The 20,246-nt window shown below is 39.2% G+C and overlaps 1 protein-coding gene across 2 annotated transcripts in view; it reads right to left on the reverse strand.

The window, feature by feature from the left end:
* Window positions 1-9,008, reverse strand: part of ttbk2b (tau tubulin kinase 2b) — a 56,956-nt gene extending 47,948 nt beyond the window's left edge. Inside the window, exons 1-3 of one of the 2 annotated variants that reach the window (XM_061987374.2) lie at window positions 8,826-9,008; window positions 8,387-8,503; window positions 3,228-3,378 (exon numbers count right to left, since the gene is read on the reverse strand). In XM_061987374.2, the coding sequence (XP_061843358.2) occupies window positions 3,228-3,378; window positions 8,387-8,449 (214 nt within the window). In that variant the 5' untranslated portion in view covers window positions 8,450-8,503; window positions 8,826-9,008. Of the gene's footprint in view, window positions 1-3,227; window positions 3,379-8,386; window positions 8,504-8,578; window positions 8,700-8,825 lie in introns of those variants that run through there. The other variant, XM_061987375.2, reaches the window with a different exon arrangement.
* Between the last annotated feature and the right edge of the window lie 11,238 nt (window positions 9,009-20,246).

Here is a 20,246-nt window from a genome sequence, read left to right on the forward strand (position 1 = left end):
AACTCAACTCAATATTTAAACTTATTCTGTTTTTAAAACAAACTCAATAGCACAAAAAAACTAAAAAGTATATGTAAGCATAATGTAGCATTATCGCTAGCGGCTAACGTCCCTACACAGTGCTAAGCCACTTCTAAGTCAGCAATCCTCGCCTCCGTGGCAGCAAAAAAAATATGTTTCTTATAAATATCATTATCAGTGCAGGGCGAGGAATAGCTAAACATGCTACAGCACACCGTAGGAGGATATGCAAACCACAAGCTGGAGCTCTTAAATATAAACAAAAGGTGGGCAGCGCGATACAAATATTGATAGTAACGATATCAAGTATAGTATCAGAGTATGATCGATACTTGTTATTATTACAAATATTCTGTCGTTTTTGTTATTGTTTACAAACTCACTAAATAAGTTGCTGGAGAAAGGAGGGCTTTAAGTGCAACCAAAAGACTTAAATCAGAACCGATAGTAGGACATAATTTTAATATTTAATTAATATTGTTGCACCACCATCCTTTATTTAATCATTCGGTGATATTGAAAATGTGAAGGCTGTGTATCAGTCAGCATTGGTATGATTAATATTGCCCCTGGAACTGTTTTGTATTGAATCAATACCCAAATGTGTAGTATCGCCCAAAACTAATGTAAAGTATCCAAACAACAGAAGAATTTGTGTTTATTACATTTTGTGTAGATAGAACCAAGTTCCAACAGAAAGTAACCCGCTATAAACAGCAAGTTATTAGCAATTAGCAAGTAGATTAATAATAGTTTTGAGAAAATGATACACTCGGAATTGTTGTAATATGTTACTGCATACTTTTGAAATACTTCTATTATCATTTACATGTCAAATAATATATTGTGAGTAAGTCATTACTGCAGATGGCTGTAAAATATGTCGCTATATTGATTCCAGGCCATAGTGCTTATCTCTACTACTCTTTTAAATCCTATGGTTTCGTCCTCAAAGTCCTCCTGTGCCCAGGAAATTTTCCCCAAGTTTGTAAATGTGAATAAAAACAACAAAAAAATTGAGAAAATGAAAATATTGATTAAATCACTTTAGTATCAATCATATACTGATAGATACAGTGCTAGCCTTGGTATAAGCGCCACCAATTTAACAAGTCGCCCTCCTCTTATATGTTGTGTACTTCTGGCTGCGACATTATTTTAACTTAGTAAATTACTAAATCCAAATATTGACTTACTAAGTCATAATAATGACATACTTAGTATCTCAGGTGTCATGTCTGTGTGATCATGTTTTGTTTTAGTCATGTTCGGTTTTGTTTTTGGACTCTTTGTGCACTTTTGTTTGTTTTGTCACCATAGCAACCTATTAGTTTTCACCTGTCATGTCAAGCACCTGTTTTTACTGGTCATGTCACTGCAGTTTTGCAGTGCATTGTTACACCGTCTTCTCTCTATTATTTGATTAATTTACTTGCTAATTACCTGTTAATACCTGCTTATTTTCTGCTGTAACATGGAACCCTCTTAAGAGTTTTTAAAGCATGTTTTTCCTTGGTGTTGTTTAAAGCTAGATTAGTGGATATCTTAGTTATTAGTGGTTTGAGTGTCCGCCCTGAGATCAGTGGGTCGTGAGTTCAATACCAAAGTCATACCAAAGACTATAAAAATGGGACCCATTACCTCCCTGCTTGGCATTCAGCATCAAGGGTTGGAATTGGGGGGTTAAATCACCAAAAATGATGCCCACTGCTCCCCTCACCTCCCAGGGTGTGATTAAGGGTGATGGGTCAAATGCAGAGAATAATTTCGCCACACCTAGTGTGTGTGTGACAATCATTGGTACTTTAACTTTCAACTTATTATCATGCCTGCTCCTGGCTTGGTCTCGGTTTGTATAATGTTTAGCCCCGTCCTTTAGTGATAATTATACTTAATGATACTCAAAGGGGTCTTTTTTTTTTAAATTCTCCATTTAAAACACTTCCTTGTGGTTGACATAACATGCAATGGTGGCTATTTGGTCTACATTTTGCATAGATTATGTTTTACAGACTATCTCTTCAGGATGCGCCGTTTTGTGGGGGTTCTTATTCACGTGCCTCCACTTCGACAGCGTCTTCTCGCCATGAGCTGTGTTGTAGTTTTAGCACTTCCATATGGAGTCTACTGACAGATATAACTTAGAACTACATTGTATTAGAAATGGCAACAGACGAGGATGCATGTGCATGTACCAACCAGTTTACCCCACAAGAGAATAGAGAAAAAGAACAAGCTTATTGATTACAGCGTCAGACTACAATGGCAGACTCGCGCAAAGCTCTTCGGGTAAAACTTGACCATATATGGAGATATCCGCTGACGTCACCAAATTGGGCAAATTCCAAACGACTCGTTTGGAGCAATTATGAAGGACGGCAGGATTGCTTTATTAATATATTTGCAATGCCTTCATGGTTTGAGTTAAAATGTTTAGGACTTATGCAGATCCCAAATACACAAAAACAGGAACCATCAATCCATCCATCCATTTTCTACCGTTTGTCCCTTTCAGGGTCGCGGGGGGTGCTGGAGTCTATAGGTAAAAAAGTTAGTTTTGCATAATAGGTTTCCTTTATTTGCCCTAATTAGACTTAGACTTCGACAAACTTTATTGATCCACAAGGGAAATTGTTCCACACAGTAGCTCAGTTACAAAGGATGGGAAGGGTAAGGATGGAAAGGATAATGCAGGTATAAAGTAGACAAAAAATGTATCATAGTAGCAATATAAAATATATATTATAATATATACTGATATATCATTATATTATATTTCCATATAATATATACAATATATACTAATCCCAATTACCATGTACAATATACAGTATATGTAACAGCTGCAGCAAAAAAGGGCAGCATAAAATAGAGTAGTAAAGAAGGTGATTATTATTATTATAATCTTAGTAGAGCGGCTCCACACTGTGAATAGCGATGCATAAATAGCTGCTAGACTAAAAATAAATAAATGCTAAACTAAAATTATAAAAATGAATAACGGCATTAATCGGCAATGGTGATCACATACTTTTTCAATGAAAATCGTCCGATACTGATCGGTGGCCAAACGATCGGCACATGCCTAGTCTAGCCATTATCCATTTTTTATTGCGCTAGAGTCTATCCCAGCTGACATAAGGAGAAAGGCGAAGTACATCCTGCAGTGATTCTAGAACAGGTTTTGCATCAAAAGTGTCACTCACCCTGCAACTTCCTCAACACAGCCACCTCTGTCCTGTGCACCGGTCTGGGGTGGGTGGCAGACTCCACCTTCATAGCGACAATGCTGTTTCCATCCTGCAGGTCCACGACCTCGTAGACCTCCCCGAAGCCGCCTCCGCCTATCTTTCTCACCTGAAAGACAGTTCGGTATTATATAGCTGCCAGGTAAGCCGGATGGATGGGAAGTAAAAGTATATTTGGTAGAGGGCTGCACGATTAATCGATATCAAATCGACATTGAGGCTTTATTTAGTGCGATATCGTAACAGCAAGAGGCAGAGGGGGGTTTTCTCCGCCGTCACTGGCATTTGAGTGGCAGACATGTTCACTAATCAGAATACAGAAAACATGCAGGTACCAATCCAACGTTGTTTTAAAAGGAAATCGATCAATGTTATCGATACTAGAAGAAGGAAAACATGGGATTTTAGAATGGCAAAATTTATATGAAGTTTAGCACTTTTAATGTTAAGGACGCTAAATGTCATTCAAGTGTAAGTAAGTACCGTATTTTTCGGAGTATAAGTCGCACCGGCCGAAAATGCATAATAAAGAAGGAAAAAAACATATATAAGTCGCACTTTTTGGAGAAATTTATTTGATAAAAGCCAACACCAAGAATAGACATTTGAAAGGCAATTTAAAATAAATAAAAAATAGTGAACAACAGGCTGAATAAGTGTACGTTATATGAGGCATAAATAACCAACTGAGAACGTGCCTGGTATGTTAACGTAACATATTATGGTAAGAGTCATTCAAATAACTATAACATATAGAACATGCTATACGTTTACCAAACAATCTGTCACTCCTAATCGCTAAATCCCATGAAATCTTATACGTCTAGTCTCTTATGTGAATGAGCTAAATTATATTATTTGATATTTTACGGTAATGTGTTAATAATTTCACACATAAGTCGCTCCTGAGTATAAGTCGACTATGAAAAAAACTGCGACTAATAGTCCGAAAAATACGGTAAGTAAATTCTATTTATAAAGCGATTTTCACAGATAAAAATCTAAGTTCTGTACAAAACATAGGTGAAATAAAACCATTAAATTAAAACAAAAGGGGCAAATTAAAAATCCATTAAACAGAAGCTTTTCTGAAAAGGAAAGTCTTCAAATGTTTTTTAAAGAGTCAACACAGTTAAGCTCACCGAGGGACGGGTGCAAGTCCTTGCAGAGTAAGGGGTCTACAGTCTGGAATGTGAGGTCTTCCTGGCTTTTAAAATGAATTTTAGGGATCTTTAGGAAACCCTAAAAGTTTGTCTGCCCGTCTGTGGCGTCATCGCAATCAGTCGGCAAAATGAGAAAGATCACAACAAATGCAAACGCTACAAGACAACGTCATGAAGCCACATTACAACAACTTTCAGCTACAGTACTATTGCAAAAGCCAAAATAAATACAAACGCCACAAGAATAGAATAGAAGAATAGAATAGAATGGACTTTGTCATTATATTTGCATATAACGAGATTAAGGACTCCAATTTAAGGTGCGGTAGTGGGAACAAATATGGGATACAAATAAATGACACAAGAGGTAATAAAGATAAAACTAAGAATTGAAATAAACATACTACTATCCAATAAAAATAATAAGCAATCCTGTACAATATACAAAACATTATACAAATACAAAAAACTGTACAATATACAGAACAAGACAAGAGTACCGGAGTAATAAATAACAATGCATAATAAAAAATATAAAAGTCGCACTGGAGTATAAGTCGCATTTTTGGAGGAAATTTATTTGATAAAAGCCAACACCAAGAATAGACATTTGAAAGGCAATTTAAAATAAATAAAGAATAGTGAACAACAGGCTGAATAAGTGTACGTTATATGAGGCATAAATAACCAAATGAGAACGTGCCTGGTATGTTAACGTAACATATTATGGTAAGAGTCATTCAAATAACTATAACATATAGAACATGCTATACGTTTACCAAACAATCTGTCACTCCTAATCGCTAAATCCCATGAAATCTTATACGTCTAGTCTCTTACGTGAATGAGCTAAATAATATTATTTGATATTTTACGCTAATGTGTTAATAACTTCATACATAAGTCGCTCCTGAGTATAAGTCGCACCCCCGGCCAAACTATGAAAAAAACTGCGACTTATAGTCGGAAAAATACGGCAACTGTCTCCTTTTCAGGTGAGAGACGACGCTAAAGGCAGTGCCTTTAAAGGCCTACTGAAACCCACTACTACCGACCACGCAGTCTGATAGTTTATATATCAATGATGAAATCTTAACATTGCAACACATGCCAATACGGCCGGGTTAGCTTACTAAAGTGCAATTTTAAATTTTGCGCGAAATATCCTGCTGAAAACGTCTCGGTATGATGACGTCAGCGCGTGACGTCACGGATTGTAGAGGACATTTTGGGACAGCATGGTGGCCAGCTATTAAGTCGTCTGTTTTCATCGCAAAATTCCACAGTATTCTGGACATCTGTGTTGGTGAATCTTTTGCAATTTGTTCAATGAACAATGGAGACAGCAAAGAAGAAAGCTGTAGGTGGGAAGCGGTGTATTGCGGGCGGCTGCAGCAACACAAACACAGCCGGTGTTTCATTGTTTACATTCCCGGAAGATGACAGTCAAGCTTTACCATTGGCCTGTGGAGAACTGGGACAAGAGACTCTTACCAGGAGGACTTTGAGTTGGATACGGAGACGTGGTACCGTGAGTACGCATGCAGCTGCGGCTTCCAAACATTTGATCGCTTGCCCGTACATGCGTGCCGCTATGTGCATGTCACGTACGTAACTTTGGGGACTTTGGGGAAATATATGTGCTGTATGAACTTTGGGGAAGTGAACGGTACTTTGGGCTGTGGGATTGAGTGTGTTGTGCAGGTGTTTGAGTTGTATTGGCGGGTTATATGGACGGGAGGGGGGAGGTGTTTGTTATGCGGGATTAATTTGTGGCATATTAAATATAAGCCTGGTTGTGTTGTGGCAAATAGAGTATATATATATATGTCTTGTGTTTATTTACTGTTTTAGTAATTCCCAGCTGAATATCAGGTCCCACCCGCCTCTCACAGCATCTTCCCTATCTGAATCGCTCCCACTGCCCTCTAGTCCTTCACTCTCACTTTCCTCATCCACAAATCTTTCATCCTCGCTCAAATTAACGGGGAAATGGTCGCTTTCTCGGTCCGAATCGCTCTCGCTGCTGGTGGCCATGATTGTAAACAATGTGCAGATGTGAGGAGCTCCACAACCTGTGACGTCACGCTACTCGTCTGCTACTTCCGGTACAGGCAAGGCTTTCTTTTATCAGCGACCAAAAGTTGCGAACTTTATCGTCGATGTTCTCTACTAAATCCTTTCAGCAAAAATATGGCAATATCGCGAAATGATCAAGTATGACACATAGAATGGACCTGCTATACCCGTTTAAATAAGAAAATCGCATTTCAGTAGGCCTTTAAAGGGGAACATTATCACAATTTCAGAAGGGTTAAAACCATTAAAAATCAGTTCCCAGTGGCTTATTATATTTTTCGAAGTTTTTTTCAAAATTTTACCCATCACGCAATACCCCTAAAAAAAGCTTCAAAGTGCCTGATTTTAACCATCGTTATAAACACCCGTCCATTTTCCTGTGACGTCACATAGTGAAACCAACACAAACAAACACGGCGGAAAGAACAGCAAGCTATAGCGACATTAGCTCGGATTCAGACTCGGATTTCAGCGGCTTAAGCGATTCAACAGATTACGCATGTATTGAAACGGATGGTTGTAGTGAGGAGGCAGGTTGCGAAAACGAAATTGAAGAAAAAACTGAAGCTATTGAGCCATATCGGTTTGAACCGTATGCAAGCAAAACCGACGAAAACGACACGACAGCCAACGACACGGGAGAAAGCGAGGACGAATTCGGCGATCGCCTTCTAACCAACGATTGGTATGTGTTTGTTTGGCATTAAAGGAAACTAACAACTATGAACTAGGTTTACAGCATATGAAATACATTTGGCAACAACATGCACTTTGAGAGTGCAGACAGCCCAATTTTCATCAATTAATACATTCTGTAGACATACCCTCATCCGCGCTCTTTTCCTGAAAGCTGATCTGTCCAGTTTTGGAGTTGATGTCAGCAGGCCAGGGAAGCTAGGGTCGATATTCTTCTCTTGATCATCTTCGGTGGCATAAGGGACGGTGTGAGCCAAGACATCCAGGGGGTTTAGCTCGCTCGTCTGCGGGAACAAACTACCGCCATTGCTTGCCGTGCTACCGAGGTCTTTAGTCCCTGAATTGCTCACACACTCCGGCAGATTCAATGGGGGTCTGGCGGCAGATTTCTTTGACTTTATCGTTGGAAATGCATCTGCTTTGAGTGTCGCAGGATATCCACACATTCTTGCCATCTCTGTCGTAGCATATAGCTTTCGTCGGTAAAGTGTGCGGAACAAACGTCCAATTTCTTGCCACTTTCGCATCTTTGGGCCACTGGTGCAACTTGAATCCGTCCCTGTTCGTGTTGTTACACCCTCCGACGAGGCATGATGTCTCCAAGGTACGGAAAACAGTCGAAAAAAACGGAAAATAACAGAGCTGATTTGACTCGGTGTTTGAGAAAATGGCGGATTGCTTCCCGATGTGACGTCATCGCTCCGAGAGCGAATATTAGAAAGGCGTTTAATTCGCCAAAATTCACCCATTTAGAGTTCGGAAATCGGTTAAAAAAATATATGGTCTTTTTTTCTGCAACATCAAGGTATATATTGACGCTTACATAGGTCTGGTGATAATGTTCCCCTTTAAGGCACGCCCCCGATATAGTTGCCCGGCTGGAAATCGGGAGAATGGTTGTCCCGGGAGATTTTCGGGAGAGGCACTGAAATTCGGGAGTCTCCCGGAAAATTCGGGAGGGTTGGCAAGTATGCCATTTAGTGGTCAATTGTACGGAATATGTACTGTAATGTGCAATCTACTAATACAAGTTTCAATCAATCAATCAATCAAAACATGTTAAAAAATGGCAAATCGAGATTTTCCAGGGAAAAACCCCGCAAATACGTTTTGTCTCAAAAATCGTGCAGCCCTACTTTGGTGCATTTTAAGAAGCAGCAGCTTGCTCATCAATCTTACAACTCTCCATCGGCCTCTGACCACATCTCTCGGTGACAGGATGTCTGTGTGCTCTCCATTCATGGTGAGTGCTCTCCGCTGCAGTCACAAGCTGACATCAGTGGCACCAACCCGTCACTGGAAGAAAAGAAAAAAACAAATATATGGACATGTTTCCGATCTTAAACCGCGCTGCTCGGCCACGTTCGGTACCTTTCTTCAGGTCATAAGTGATTCGATTCGGGCGCTAGCTCGATGCTCTGATAGCCGCTAGCAGCTAGCTTCGGCTAATTAAAACCAGCTGCACACGGCGGCATAAAAAGTGTGCCAATAATGTGGCGTCAGAGGGCCACGTTTGGTTACTAACACTAACTAAAAAAGGGGCGGCTTATCCCGGGGAAGCCAACGAGCATGTTTACTATCCCCCACCCCCCAGCCCGTGACCTCGTCCCCGCGTTACCTCGCTCCGGCACACCGGTGGGACCCGGAGAGAGAGTCGCCATGGTTCCCGTCTCTGCTGCTGCCGCTGCGTCATTCCAACGGATGTTTTATCCTGCGGATGAAAGGACGGCGACGAGGCATGCCCTTAAAAAAACAAAACAACGTGAGCTGAGCTAACCAGCTGGTCGTGCCAAGCGCGGTGCTGTAAGCGGCGAGAGTGACGTCATAAAAGCTCCAGAATGAGCCGCAGGATCACCATGGCAACGCCCCGCCCTCACTCACCCCCCCCCCCCCCCCCCCCGCAAACAACACACAACGATGCAAACATGACTGTAAAATTTTGTCCAAACTACAGATATTTAACAAAATACATTCCCCAATCGTGTGGATTTGAATACACAATTAGATCTTCATATTAAAAGGTGTCGAGAAGTCATAGTCTAAACAAACATGACGTAAATGGCATCACTTTTGTCATTTTTTATGCAGGAACAAAAAGGGGGGGATTCATGGAACAAACATGGCAATATAATTAAGCATAACTACAACCTATGTAAGATTGTCTTATTTTTTGTATATAATAGCCCACTACCTGAAATGTTTCATTTTTGTGAGTGAGGGAGGGACAGTCTGCATTTAGGTTGCTGTAGCTATATAAAAATATTTATAGATTATCCTGTACATACATACATATATATATATATTATATATATATATATATGTGTGTGCATATGTATATGTATGTGTATATATATATATATATATATATATATATATATATATATATATATATATATATATGTATATATATATACATATGTACATGTGTATATATATATGTATATATATGTATATATATATATATATGTATGTACATACATACATATGTACATGTGTATATATATATGCATACATATATATGTGTACATACATACATACATACATATATATATATATATATATAAATGGGTTGTACTTAGTATAGCGCTTTTCTACCTTTTTAAGGAACTCAAAGCGCTTTGACACTATTTCCACATTCATCCATTCACACACACATTCACAAACTGATGGCAGGAGCTGCCATGCAAGGGTGAAGTGTCTTGCTCAAGGACACAACGGACGTGACTAGGATGGTAGAAGGTGGGGATTGAACCAGTAACCCTCAGATTGCTGGCACGGCCACTCTCCCAACTTCGCCACGCCGTCCCATATATATATATATATATATATATATATATATATATATATATATATATATATATATATATATATATATATATATATATATATATATATATATATATATATATATATATATATATATATATATGTATATATATATATATGTATATATATATATATATATATATATATATATATATATATATATATATATATGTATGTGTGTGTATTTATATATGTGTATATATATATATATATACATATATATGTATATATACATATATATACACACATATGTACTGTACATATACATATTGTATATGCATGTGTATTTATATCTGTGTATATATATGTATGTATACATATATGTGTGTGTATATATATGTGTGTGTATATATATATATATATATATATATATATATATATATATATATATATATATATATATATATCGATCTCTAGATAGATACACACATATATAAATACACACACATCTATCTATTTTCTACCGCTTGTCCCGTTCGGGGTGGCGGGGTGCGCTGGAGCCTATCTCAGCTGCATTCGGGCGGAAGGCGGGGTGCACCCTGGACAAGTTGCCACCTCATCACAGGGCCAACACAGATAGACAGACAACATTCACACTCACATTCACACACTCGGGCCAATTTAGTGTTGCCAATCAACCTATCCCCAGGTGCATGTCTTTGGAGGTGGGAGGAAGCCGGAGTACCCGGAGGGAACCCACGCAGTCACGGGGAGAACATGCAAACTCCACACAGAAAGATCCCAAACCCAGGACCTTCGTATCGTGAGGTACATGCAGTAACCCCTGTATCACCGTGCTGCCATATATATATATATATATATATATATCGTTGTATGTATGTTTATTTATCATAAGTCCTGTACTACTTTATCAATTATACAATGTTTCCAACAGTTATTACTATTTATCATTGTGTATTACTGAGTAATATATCTACTAACTGTCTTTCAACTTTGCTAATACACATTTTTTATTATATTTTATATTTATATTTTATTTCATGTTGAATTGTAAAATGTAAACATGTTATATCCAATAAATAGATAGATAAATAGATACATATTTGATTAATATCTAAGAGAAATTTACATTTTAATAAAACACTGCTCGGGATGTTCAAAATAAACCAAATCATACCATTACTATGTAAAATGTCTACCAGTTTAAATAACTCTATTTTAGTATACTTATTTAGTTTTATGATATGGAGCCAGAGTACTGCCACTAAGTTTTGGCATTGACCAAACATTGGAGTGGAAAATATAATTTGCTGGCACTGAAATGTAAAAAAAATACATGTTTAAAAAAAGAAAAAAAAATCAAATAGAATAATACATTCTCACCCAAAAAAATATGTACAATACTGACACATCTTAATATGTATGTCTGTATTTATTTAAATTGCATCTTTTTCAACGTCAAAATGTATAGTCGGTTCAATCATTTGGATATACAACATGGAGGCATTGAATAAAAAGGTGGCCATGAAGGTAGAATCTGACATTGGAAGAACATTATAGCATAAAAAATATCCAAATACAAGTCTGTGTCTGCTTTTCAGTGCCATTGTTTCAGTGTAGTTCATTATAACTTGCCACCAGAGGGCGCTGTCTCTCAAACGGGATATGGAAATATACGGCATTATGGCAACACTAAATTGGCCCTAGTGTGTGAATGTGAGTGTGAATGTTGTCTGTCTATCTGTGTTGGCCCTGCGATGAGGTGGCGACTTGTCCAGGGTGTACCCCGCCTTCCGCCCGATTGTAGCTGAGATAGGCTCCAGCACCCCCCGCGACCCCAAAAGGGATAAGCGGTAGAAAATGGATGGATGGATGGATGATCAGAGCTCACCTACATAGTCTTCTCTAGAGCAGTGTTTTTCAACCATTGTGCCGTGGGAGATTATGTAGTTTCACCTATTTGGGTAAAAACATTTTTTTTGCAAACCAGTAATTATAATCCGCAAATAAAGAGCTCGGCAGAGTAACTATGTTTATTCTCTTCAATATCAGTAGGTGGAAGCAGGTAGCTAATTGCTTTGTAGATGTCGGGGACATGTCGTGTGAGACGACGATGGTATGGTACGTGATCACAATATGCAGGCGACAGCGGGAGGCAGCATGCAGGTAAAAAGGTATCTAATGCTTAAACCAAAAATAAACAAAAGGTGAGTGCCCCTAAGAAAAGGCATTGAAGCTTAGGGATGGCTATGTAGAACGAAACAAAAACTGAACTGGCTACAAAGTAAACAAAAACAGAATGCTGGACGACAGCAAAAACTTAAGAGGGTGGAGCAGAGACGGCGTCCACAAAGTACAAACCCTGTTTCCATATGAGTTGGGAAATTGTGTTAGATGTAAATATAAACGGAATACAATGATTTGCAAATCATTTTCAGCCCATATTAAATTGAATGCACTACAAAGACAAGATATTTGATGTTCAAACTCAAACTTTTTTTTTTTTTTTTTGCAAATAATAATTAACTTACAATTTCATGGCTGCAACACGTGCCAAAGTAGTTGGGAAAGGGCATGTTCACCACTGTGTTACATGGCCTTTCCTTTTAACAACACTCAGTAAACGTTTGGGAACTGAGGAGACACATTTTTTAAGCTTCTCAGGTGGCATTCTTTCCCATTCTTGCTTGATGTACAGCTTAAGTTGTTCAACAGTCCGGGGTTCTCCGTTGTGGTATTTTAGGCTTCATAATGCGCCACACATTTTCAATGGGAGACAGGTCTGGACTACAGGCAGGCCAGTCGAGTACCCGCACTCTTTTACTATGAAGCCATGTTGATGTAACACGTGGCTTGGCATTGTCTTGCTGAAATAAGCAGGGGCGTCCATGGTAACGTTGCTTGGATGGCAACATATGTTGCTCCAAAACCTGTATGTACCTTTTCAGCATTAATGGCACCTTCACAAATGTGTAAGTTACCCATGTCTTGGGCACTAATACACCTCCATACCATCACAGATATATATAACAATCCGGATGGTTCTCTTCCTCTTTGTTCCGGAGGACACGACGTCTACAGTTTCCAAAAGCAATTTGAAATGTGGACTCGTCAGACCACAGAACAGTTTTCCACTTTGCATCAGTCCATCTTAGATGAGCTCAGGCCCAGCAAAGACGACAGCGTTTCTGGGTGTTGTTGATAAACGGTTTTCGCCTTGCATAGGAGAGTTTTAACTTGCACTTACAGATGTAGCGACCAACTGTAGTTACTGACAGTGGGTTTCTGAAGTGTTCCTGAGCCCATGTGGTGATATCCTTTACACACTGATGTCGCTTGTTGATGCAGTACAGCCTGAGGGATCGAAGGTCACGGGCTTAGCTGCTTACGTGCAGTGATTTCTCCAGATTCTCTGAACCCTTTGATGATATTACGGACCGTAGATGGTGAAATCCCTAAATTCCTTGCAATAGCTGCTTGAGAAAGGTTTTTCTTAAACTGTTCAACAATTTGCTCACGCATTTGTTGACAAAGTGGTGACCCTCGCCCCATCCTTGTTTGTGAATGACTGAGCATTTCATGGAATCTACTTTTATACCCGATCATGGCACCCACCTGTTCCCAATTAGCCTGCACACCTGTGGGATGTTCCAAATAAGTGTTTGATGAGCATTCCTCAACTTTATCAGTATTTATTGCCACCTTTCCCAACTTCTTTGTCACGTGTTGCTGGCATCAAATTCTAAAGTTAATGATTATCTGCAACAAAAAAAAAATGTTTATGAGTTTGAACATCAAATATGTTGTCTTTGTAGCATATTCAACTGAATATGGGTTGAAAAGGATTTGCAAATCATTGTATTCCGTTTATATTTACATCTAACACAATTTCCCAACTCATATGGAAACGGGGTTTGTAAATCTATTCTACATATACTCTACATTTAAGTGCAGCCAAGAAGGAACATATGCATTATACAGTCTAATAATATTTGTTGCATTATTAGATAATGTTAAAGTTTAAAGGACTTGTAATTGCAATATATATTTTTCTGTAAAAATGGAAAGAAACCATTCATTTAGTAAGAGAAGATAAATAAATTCCTTGTTAAATATTATCTCCTGGGCTTTGAGTTTGACACCTGTGGTTAATAACCTTTTTAGGAAGGAATACTGAAAAATATTCTGATTAGCAATGGAATAAAAACGTGTGACAACCAATTCCGTTCTCCCCTGCTTTTCTGTCTAATGCCAAGATGTATTTTCAATTATGATTGATTATTTATTAATTACAGAGTGAGAACAGGAAGTGAACAAACATGTTATTAATTTCTATGAAGTAGACAAAGGGTAGGATTAAATACGCTCTGCTTTTTCCTACTCCTTTTTGGACATGTGAAGAAAAAATGGAAATATGTGTATCGTGTTGTGACTGTTTGCATGTTCAAAATAAACTTAAATAACAACAATGCCAACATTTCATATGAGTTCTGTCTCCATATTTGTTCATTTTATTTTAATAACGATGAAACAATATGATTATTAGCATTTAATTTTACATGTAATAGGTTATCTATTACAAAACACAAAACCAGTGAAGTTGGCACGTTGTGTAAATGGTAAATAAAAACAGAATACAATGATTTGTAAATCATTTTCAACTTATATTCAATTGAATAGACTGCAAAGACAAGATACTTAAATGTGATTTTCTTACTTAAACGGGGATAGCAGGTCCATTCTATGTGTCATACTTGATCATTTCGCGATATTGCCATATTTTTGCTGAAAGGATTTAGTAGAGAACATCGACGATAAAGTTTGCAACTTTTGGTCGCTGATAAAAAAGCCTCGCCTGTACCGGAAGTAGCAGACGAGTAGCGTGACGTCACAGGTTGTGGAGCTCCTCACATCCGCACATTGTTTACAATCATGGCCACCAGTAGCGAGAGCGATTCGGACCGAGAAAGCGACGATTTCCCCATTAATTTGAGCGAGGATGAAAGATTTGTGGATGAGGAAAGTGAGAGTGAAGGACTAGAGGGCAGTGGGAGCGATTCAGATAGGGAAGATGCTGTGAGAGGCGGGTGGGACCTGATATTCAGCTGGGAATGACTAACATAGTAAATAAACACAAGACATATATATACTCTATTAGCCACAACACAACCAGGCTTATATTTAATATGCCACAAATTAATCCCGCATAACAAACACCTCCCCCCTCCCGTCCATATAACCCGCCAATACAACTCAAACACCTGCACGACACACTCAATCCCACAGCCCAAAGTACCGTTCACCTCCCCAAAGTTCATACAGCACATATATTTCCCCAAAGTCCCCAAAGTTACGTACGTGACATGCACATAGCGGCACGCACGCACGGGCAAGCGATCAAATGTTTGGAAGCCGCAGCTGCATGCGTACTCACGGTACCGCGTCTGCGCATCCAACTCAAAGTCCTCCTGGTAAGAGTCTCTGTTGTCCCAGTCCTCCACAGGCCAATGGTAAAGCTTGACTGTCATCTTCCAGGAATGTAAACAATGAAACACCGGCTGTGTTTGTGTTGCTGCAGCCGCCCGCAATACACCGCTTCCCACCTACAGCTTTCTTCTTTGCTGTCTCCATTGTTCATTGAACAAATTGCAAAAGATTCACCAACACAGATGTCCAGAATACTGTGGAATTTTGCGATGAAAACAGACGACTTAATAGCTGGCCACCATGCTGTCCCAAAATAACTTCTACAATCCGTGACGTCACGCGCAGGCGTCATCATACCGAGACGTTTTCAGCAGGATATTTCGCGCGAAATTTAAAATTGCACTTTAGTAAGCTAACCCGGCCGTATTGGCATGTGTTGCAATGTTAAGATTTCATCATTGATATATAAACTATCAGACTGCGTGGTCGGTAGTAGTGGGTTTCAGTAGGCCTTTAATGTTCCAACTGAGAAATGATTTCTTTTTTTGCAAATAATCATTAAGTTAGAATTTAATGGCAGTAACACATTGCAAAAAAAGTTGGCACAGGGGCATTTTTACCACTGTGTTACATGGCCTTTCCTTTTAACAACACTCAGTAAACGTTTGGGAACTTTTCAGGTGGAATTCTTTCCCATTCTTGCTTGATGTACAGCTTAAGTTGTCTTGAGGTCTGCTTTGTGCTATTTTAGGCTTCATATTGCACCACACATTTTCAATGGGAGACAGGTCTGGACTACAGGCAGGCCAGTCTAGTACCCGCACTCTTTTACTATGAAGCCACGCTGTTGTAACACGTGGCTTGGCATTGTTTAGCTGAAATAAGCAGGGGCGTCCCTGATCATGTTGCTCCAAAACCTGTATGTACCTTTCAGCATTAATGGCGCCTTCACAGATGTGTAAGTTACCCACTAAAAAGTTGTGTTGACTCTAATGACACAAAGATGCCATGCAGGCAGTTTTTTTCTTTAAAACATTCATAATTAATTTTTTAATGCATCCATCCATCCATTTTCTACCGCTTGTCCCTTTTGGGGTCGCTGGAGCCTATCTCAGCTGCATTCGGGCGGAAGGCGGTGTACACCCTGGACAAGTCGCCACCAATGTTGTTATTATTTACCTATTGAAGGCTCCAATTACTTGACATCAAATATTCCACTTAGAATTGTTTTTAAGTTTTCTATGACAAAAAGGGCATTAAACAAGCAAATGAAAAAAACAAATGCGAATTAAAAAAACAAACTATAATCATTGGCTGGATCGTGAAGTTGGTCGAGTGGCCGCGCCAGCAACCTGAGGGTTCCTGGTTCGATCCCCAGCTTCTACCAACCTAGTCACGTCCATTGTGGCCTTGAGCAAGACACTTCACCCTTGCTCCTGATGGGTGGTGGTTAGCGCCTTGCATGGCAGCTCCCTCCATCAGTGTGTGAATGTGTGTGTGAATGGGTGAATGTGGAAATAGTGTCAAAGCGCTTTGAGTACCTTGAAGGTAGAAAGGCGCTATACAAGTATAACCCATTTTACCATCTAGCGATAAAAACAAATATGTATTACCTATTAGTAACGTTTTTGGATATCCATGAGAATTTTAGTGGGATTTATAAAAAAAATATGTAATTGCTCGTTATAATAATAAATCAAAATCAATGGTGTAATGAATTATTGTCATATTTAAGGCTCCAAATATTTCACTTTGAATGTTGTTGTTTATATATATATATATATATATATATATATATATATATATATATATATATATATATATATATATATATTGTGGTTAACCATAAAAAACTGGGGCTTTTTAACCAAACTCGAGGAGAGCCCAGATTTTAAATTGAGTTGTTTTTGAAAATCCATCCATCCATTTTCTACCGCTTGTCCCTTTCGGGGTGACACACTAGGACCAATTTAGTGTTGCCAATCAACCACTAAACCACTGAGTAGGCCTAGTGGTTAAAGTGTCCGCCCTGAGATCGGTAGGTTGTGAGTTCAAACCCCGGCCGAGTCATACCAAAGACTATAAAAATGCAACCCATTACCTCTCTGCTTGGCACTCAGCAGCAAGGGGTTGGAATTGGGGGTTAAATCACCAAAAATGATTCCCGGGCGCGGCCACCGCTGCTGCTCACTGCTCCCCTCACCTCCCAGGGGTTGAACAAGGGGATGGGACAAATGCAGAGGACACATTTCACCTAGTGTGTGTTTGACAATCATTGGTGTCCTGGGCATGACGTTAAAGTGCATCCGGCAGTGGAGGCTCCTCTATGGGAGTCTTGGGGCACTACACTGCAAAAAGTCAGTGTTCAAAAACAAGAAAAAAAAAAAAAAATTAGGGGTATTTTATTTGAATTAAGCAAAATTATCTGCCAATAGAACAAGAAAATTCGGCTTGTCAAGACTTTCCAAAACAAGTAAAATTAAAGCTGCAAGCAGCGTTGGACGGGACCGACTTTTGCTGGTGTTTCCCGCCTTTACCCATTCAACAAGGTATTGTGTGTAGAATTTAGAGGACAGAAATGAATTGATTCCATTTCACATTGTCATTATAGTGTATTGTGTGTAGAATTTTGAGGACAAAAAATAAATAATTCCATTTCAGGTTGTCATTATAGAGTATTGTGTGTAGAATTTTGAGGACAAAAATGAATTAATTCCATTTCACATTGTCATTGTCTACTGTTAGTCCTAAGTGTCCCAATACTTTTGCCTAGTGTTAGCCCTAAGTGTCCCAATACTTTTGTCTATTGTTAGTCCTAAGTGTCCAAATAGTTTTATCCAGTGTTAGTCCTAAGTGTTCCAATACTTTTGCCTAGTATTAGTCCTAAGTGTCCCAATACTTTTGTCTAGTGTTAGTTCTAAGTGTCCAAATACTTTTGTCCAGTGTTAGTCCTAAGTGTCCCAATACTTTTGCCTAGTGTTAGTCCAAAAGTGTCCCAATACTTTTGTCTACTTTTAGTCCATAGGTGTCCCAATACTTTTGCCTAGTGTTAGTCCTAAGTGTCCCAATACTTTTGTCTACTTGTAGTCCATAAGTGTCCCAATACTTTTGCTTAGTGTTCGTCCTAAGTGCCCCAATACTTTTGTCTACTTGTAGTCCATAAGTGTCCCAATACTTTTGCCTAGTGTTAGTCCTAAGTGTCCCAATACTTTTGTCCAGTGTTAGTCCTAAGTGTCCCAATACTTTTGTCCAGTGTTAGTCCTAAGTGTCCCAATACTTTTGTCCAGTGTTAGTCCTAAGTGTCCCAATACTTTTGTCCAGTGTTAGTCCTAAGTGTCCCAATACTTTTGTCCAGTGTTAGTCCTAAGTGTCCCAATACTTTTGTCCGGTGTTAGTCCTAAGTGTCCCAATACTTTTGTCCAATGTTAGTCCTAAGTGTCCCAATACTTTTGTCCGGTGTTAGTCCTAAGTGTCCCAATACACAGTACCTACCTTCTAACATAAAATCTGCTTAGTGAGAAGAATTATCTTATCAGACAGAAAATAAGCAAATATAACCCTTATTTGAGATATTTAATCTTACTAAGATTTCAGTTTTTGCAGTGTAGGAGGTTAACCCCTTTACTACTGTTACCCCAGGTGGCCCTTGGCAAAAACCTAGTACCTGACTGCCCCCTAGCCAGGGATACGGTGAAGACCTCAACGGCGGAGCAGGCGGAAGACGGTAGATTTTAAGAACTACTGGATGGCAGAAGAAGGCTGCAGCAGAAAAGGGTCCCCCCGGTCGTCTTGGACTCCATGCCATTGGACCCTGACCCGATTCTGTCAAGGATCGTGTGGCGACTGTTTGTGCACCAGTCTCCCCACTAGGGCTGGGAGATATATCGATATACTCGACATATCGCGGGTTTGTCTCTGTGCGATATAGAAAATTACTATATCGTGATATTGGAGTATACGTCCTCACGCAGTTGCTTTTAGCTGCGGGCACTACACTACCGGCCGGCTCTTCTCACTCTTTCCTGTCTCTCCTTCTCACAGAGACTTAAAACAAGCTCACCTTCTTACATACGTCACATACGTTTCCGCCCTCGCGGAGCAGAGAGGTAGCGGCATGGGTAACGTTAGCTGTGGTGCGAGTGGTAATACGAGAGAAAGAAGGTGCGAATCTGGTAACAAATGAAGGAAGAATTAATCCCAAGAAAAACAGCAGGGGGTCCATCGTCTGGCGGTGGTTTGGCTTCAAGTGGGAATATGTCGAACAGACAACCGTAATATGTCGAGTGTGCTACAAAAAGTAGCATTACTGCTAATATGTAGCATCATTTGAAAAGTCACCTGCTAGAGAATGAAGAGTGCTTGAAACTCCGCATGTCAACATCTCCGTTCGGTGCCACACCAACAAAATGCAGAGGCAACCATTTCCACATCAACACCGTATGAAACAAATAGTCAACAACAGAAGGAGATAACGTCCGCAGGAACCTACCACATAGCCAAGGACATACACTATTTGATTTCCTATTATGCAGCTCATTTTTATTTGACACTTATTGAAATATCTTGTGTGACATCATGCACAAAAGTGCACTTTATTTGTTTTAAACTATTGTAGTGGCATTCTGTACAAAAAGTGCACTTTAATTTAGTGTTGTTTTGATATGTCATTTTAGTGACATCATGCACAAAAGTGCACTAAAAGCTTGTTTTAAAATGTCTCTGACAATCTTGCACTTTCTGTTTTGGAAATGACATGAATGTTTGTGCCACAGCTTAACTGTTTAATAAATACACTTTTGCTAAATTGACTTAGTTGTGATTTCCC

The sequence above is a fragment of the Nerophis lumbriciformis genome, linkage group LG26, assembly GCF_033978685.3.
Source record: "Nerophis lumbriciformis linkage group LG26, RoL_Nlum_v2.1, whole genome shotgun sequence".
Taxonomy (NCBI): domain Eukaryota; kingdom Metazoa; phylum Chordata; class Actinopteri; order Syngnathiformes; family Syngnathidae; genus Nerophis; species Nerophis lumbriciformis.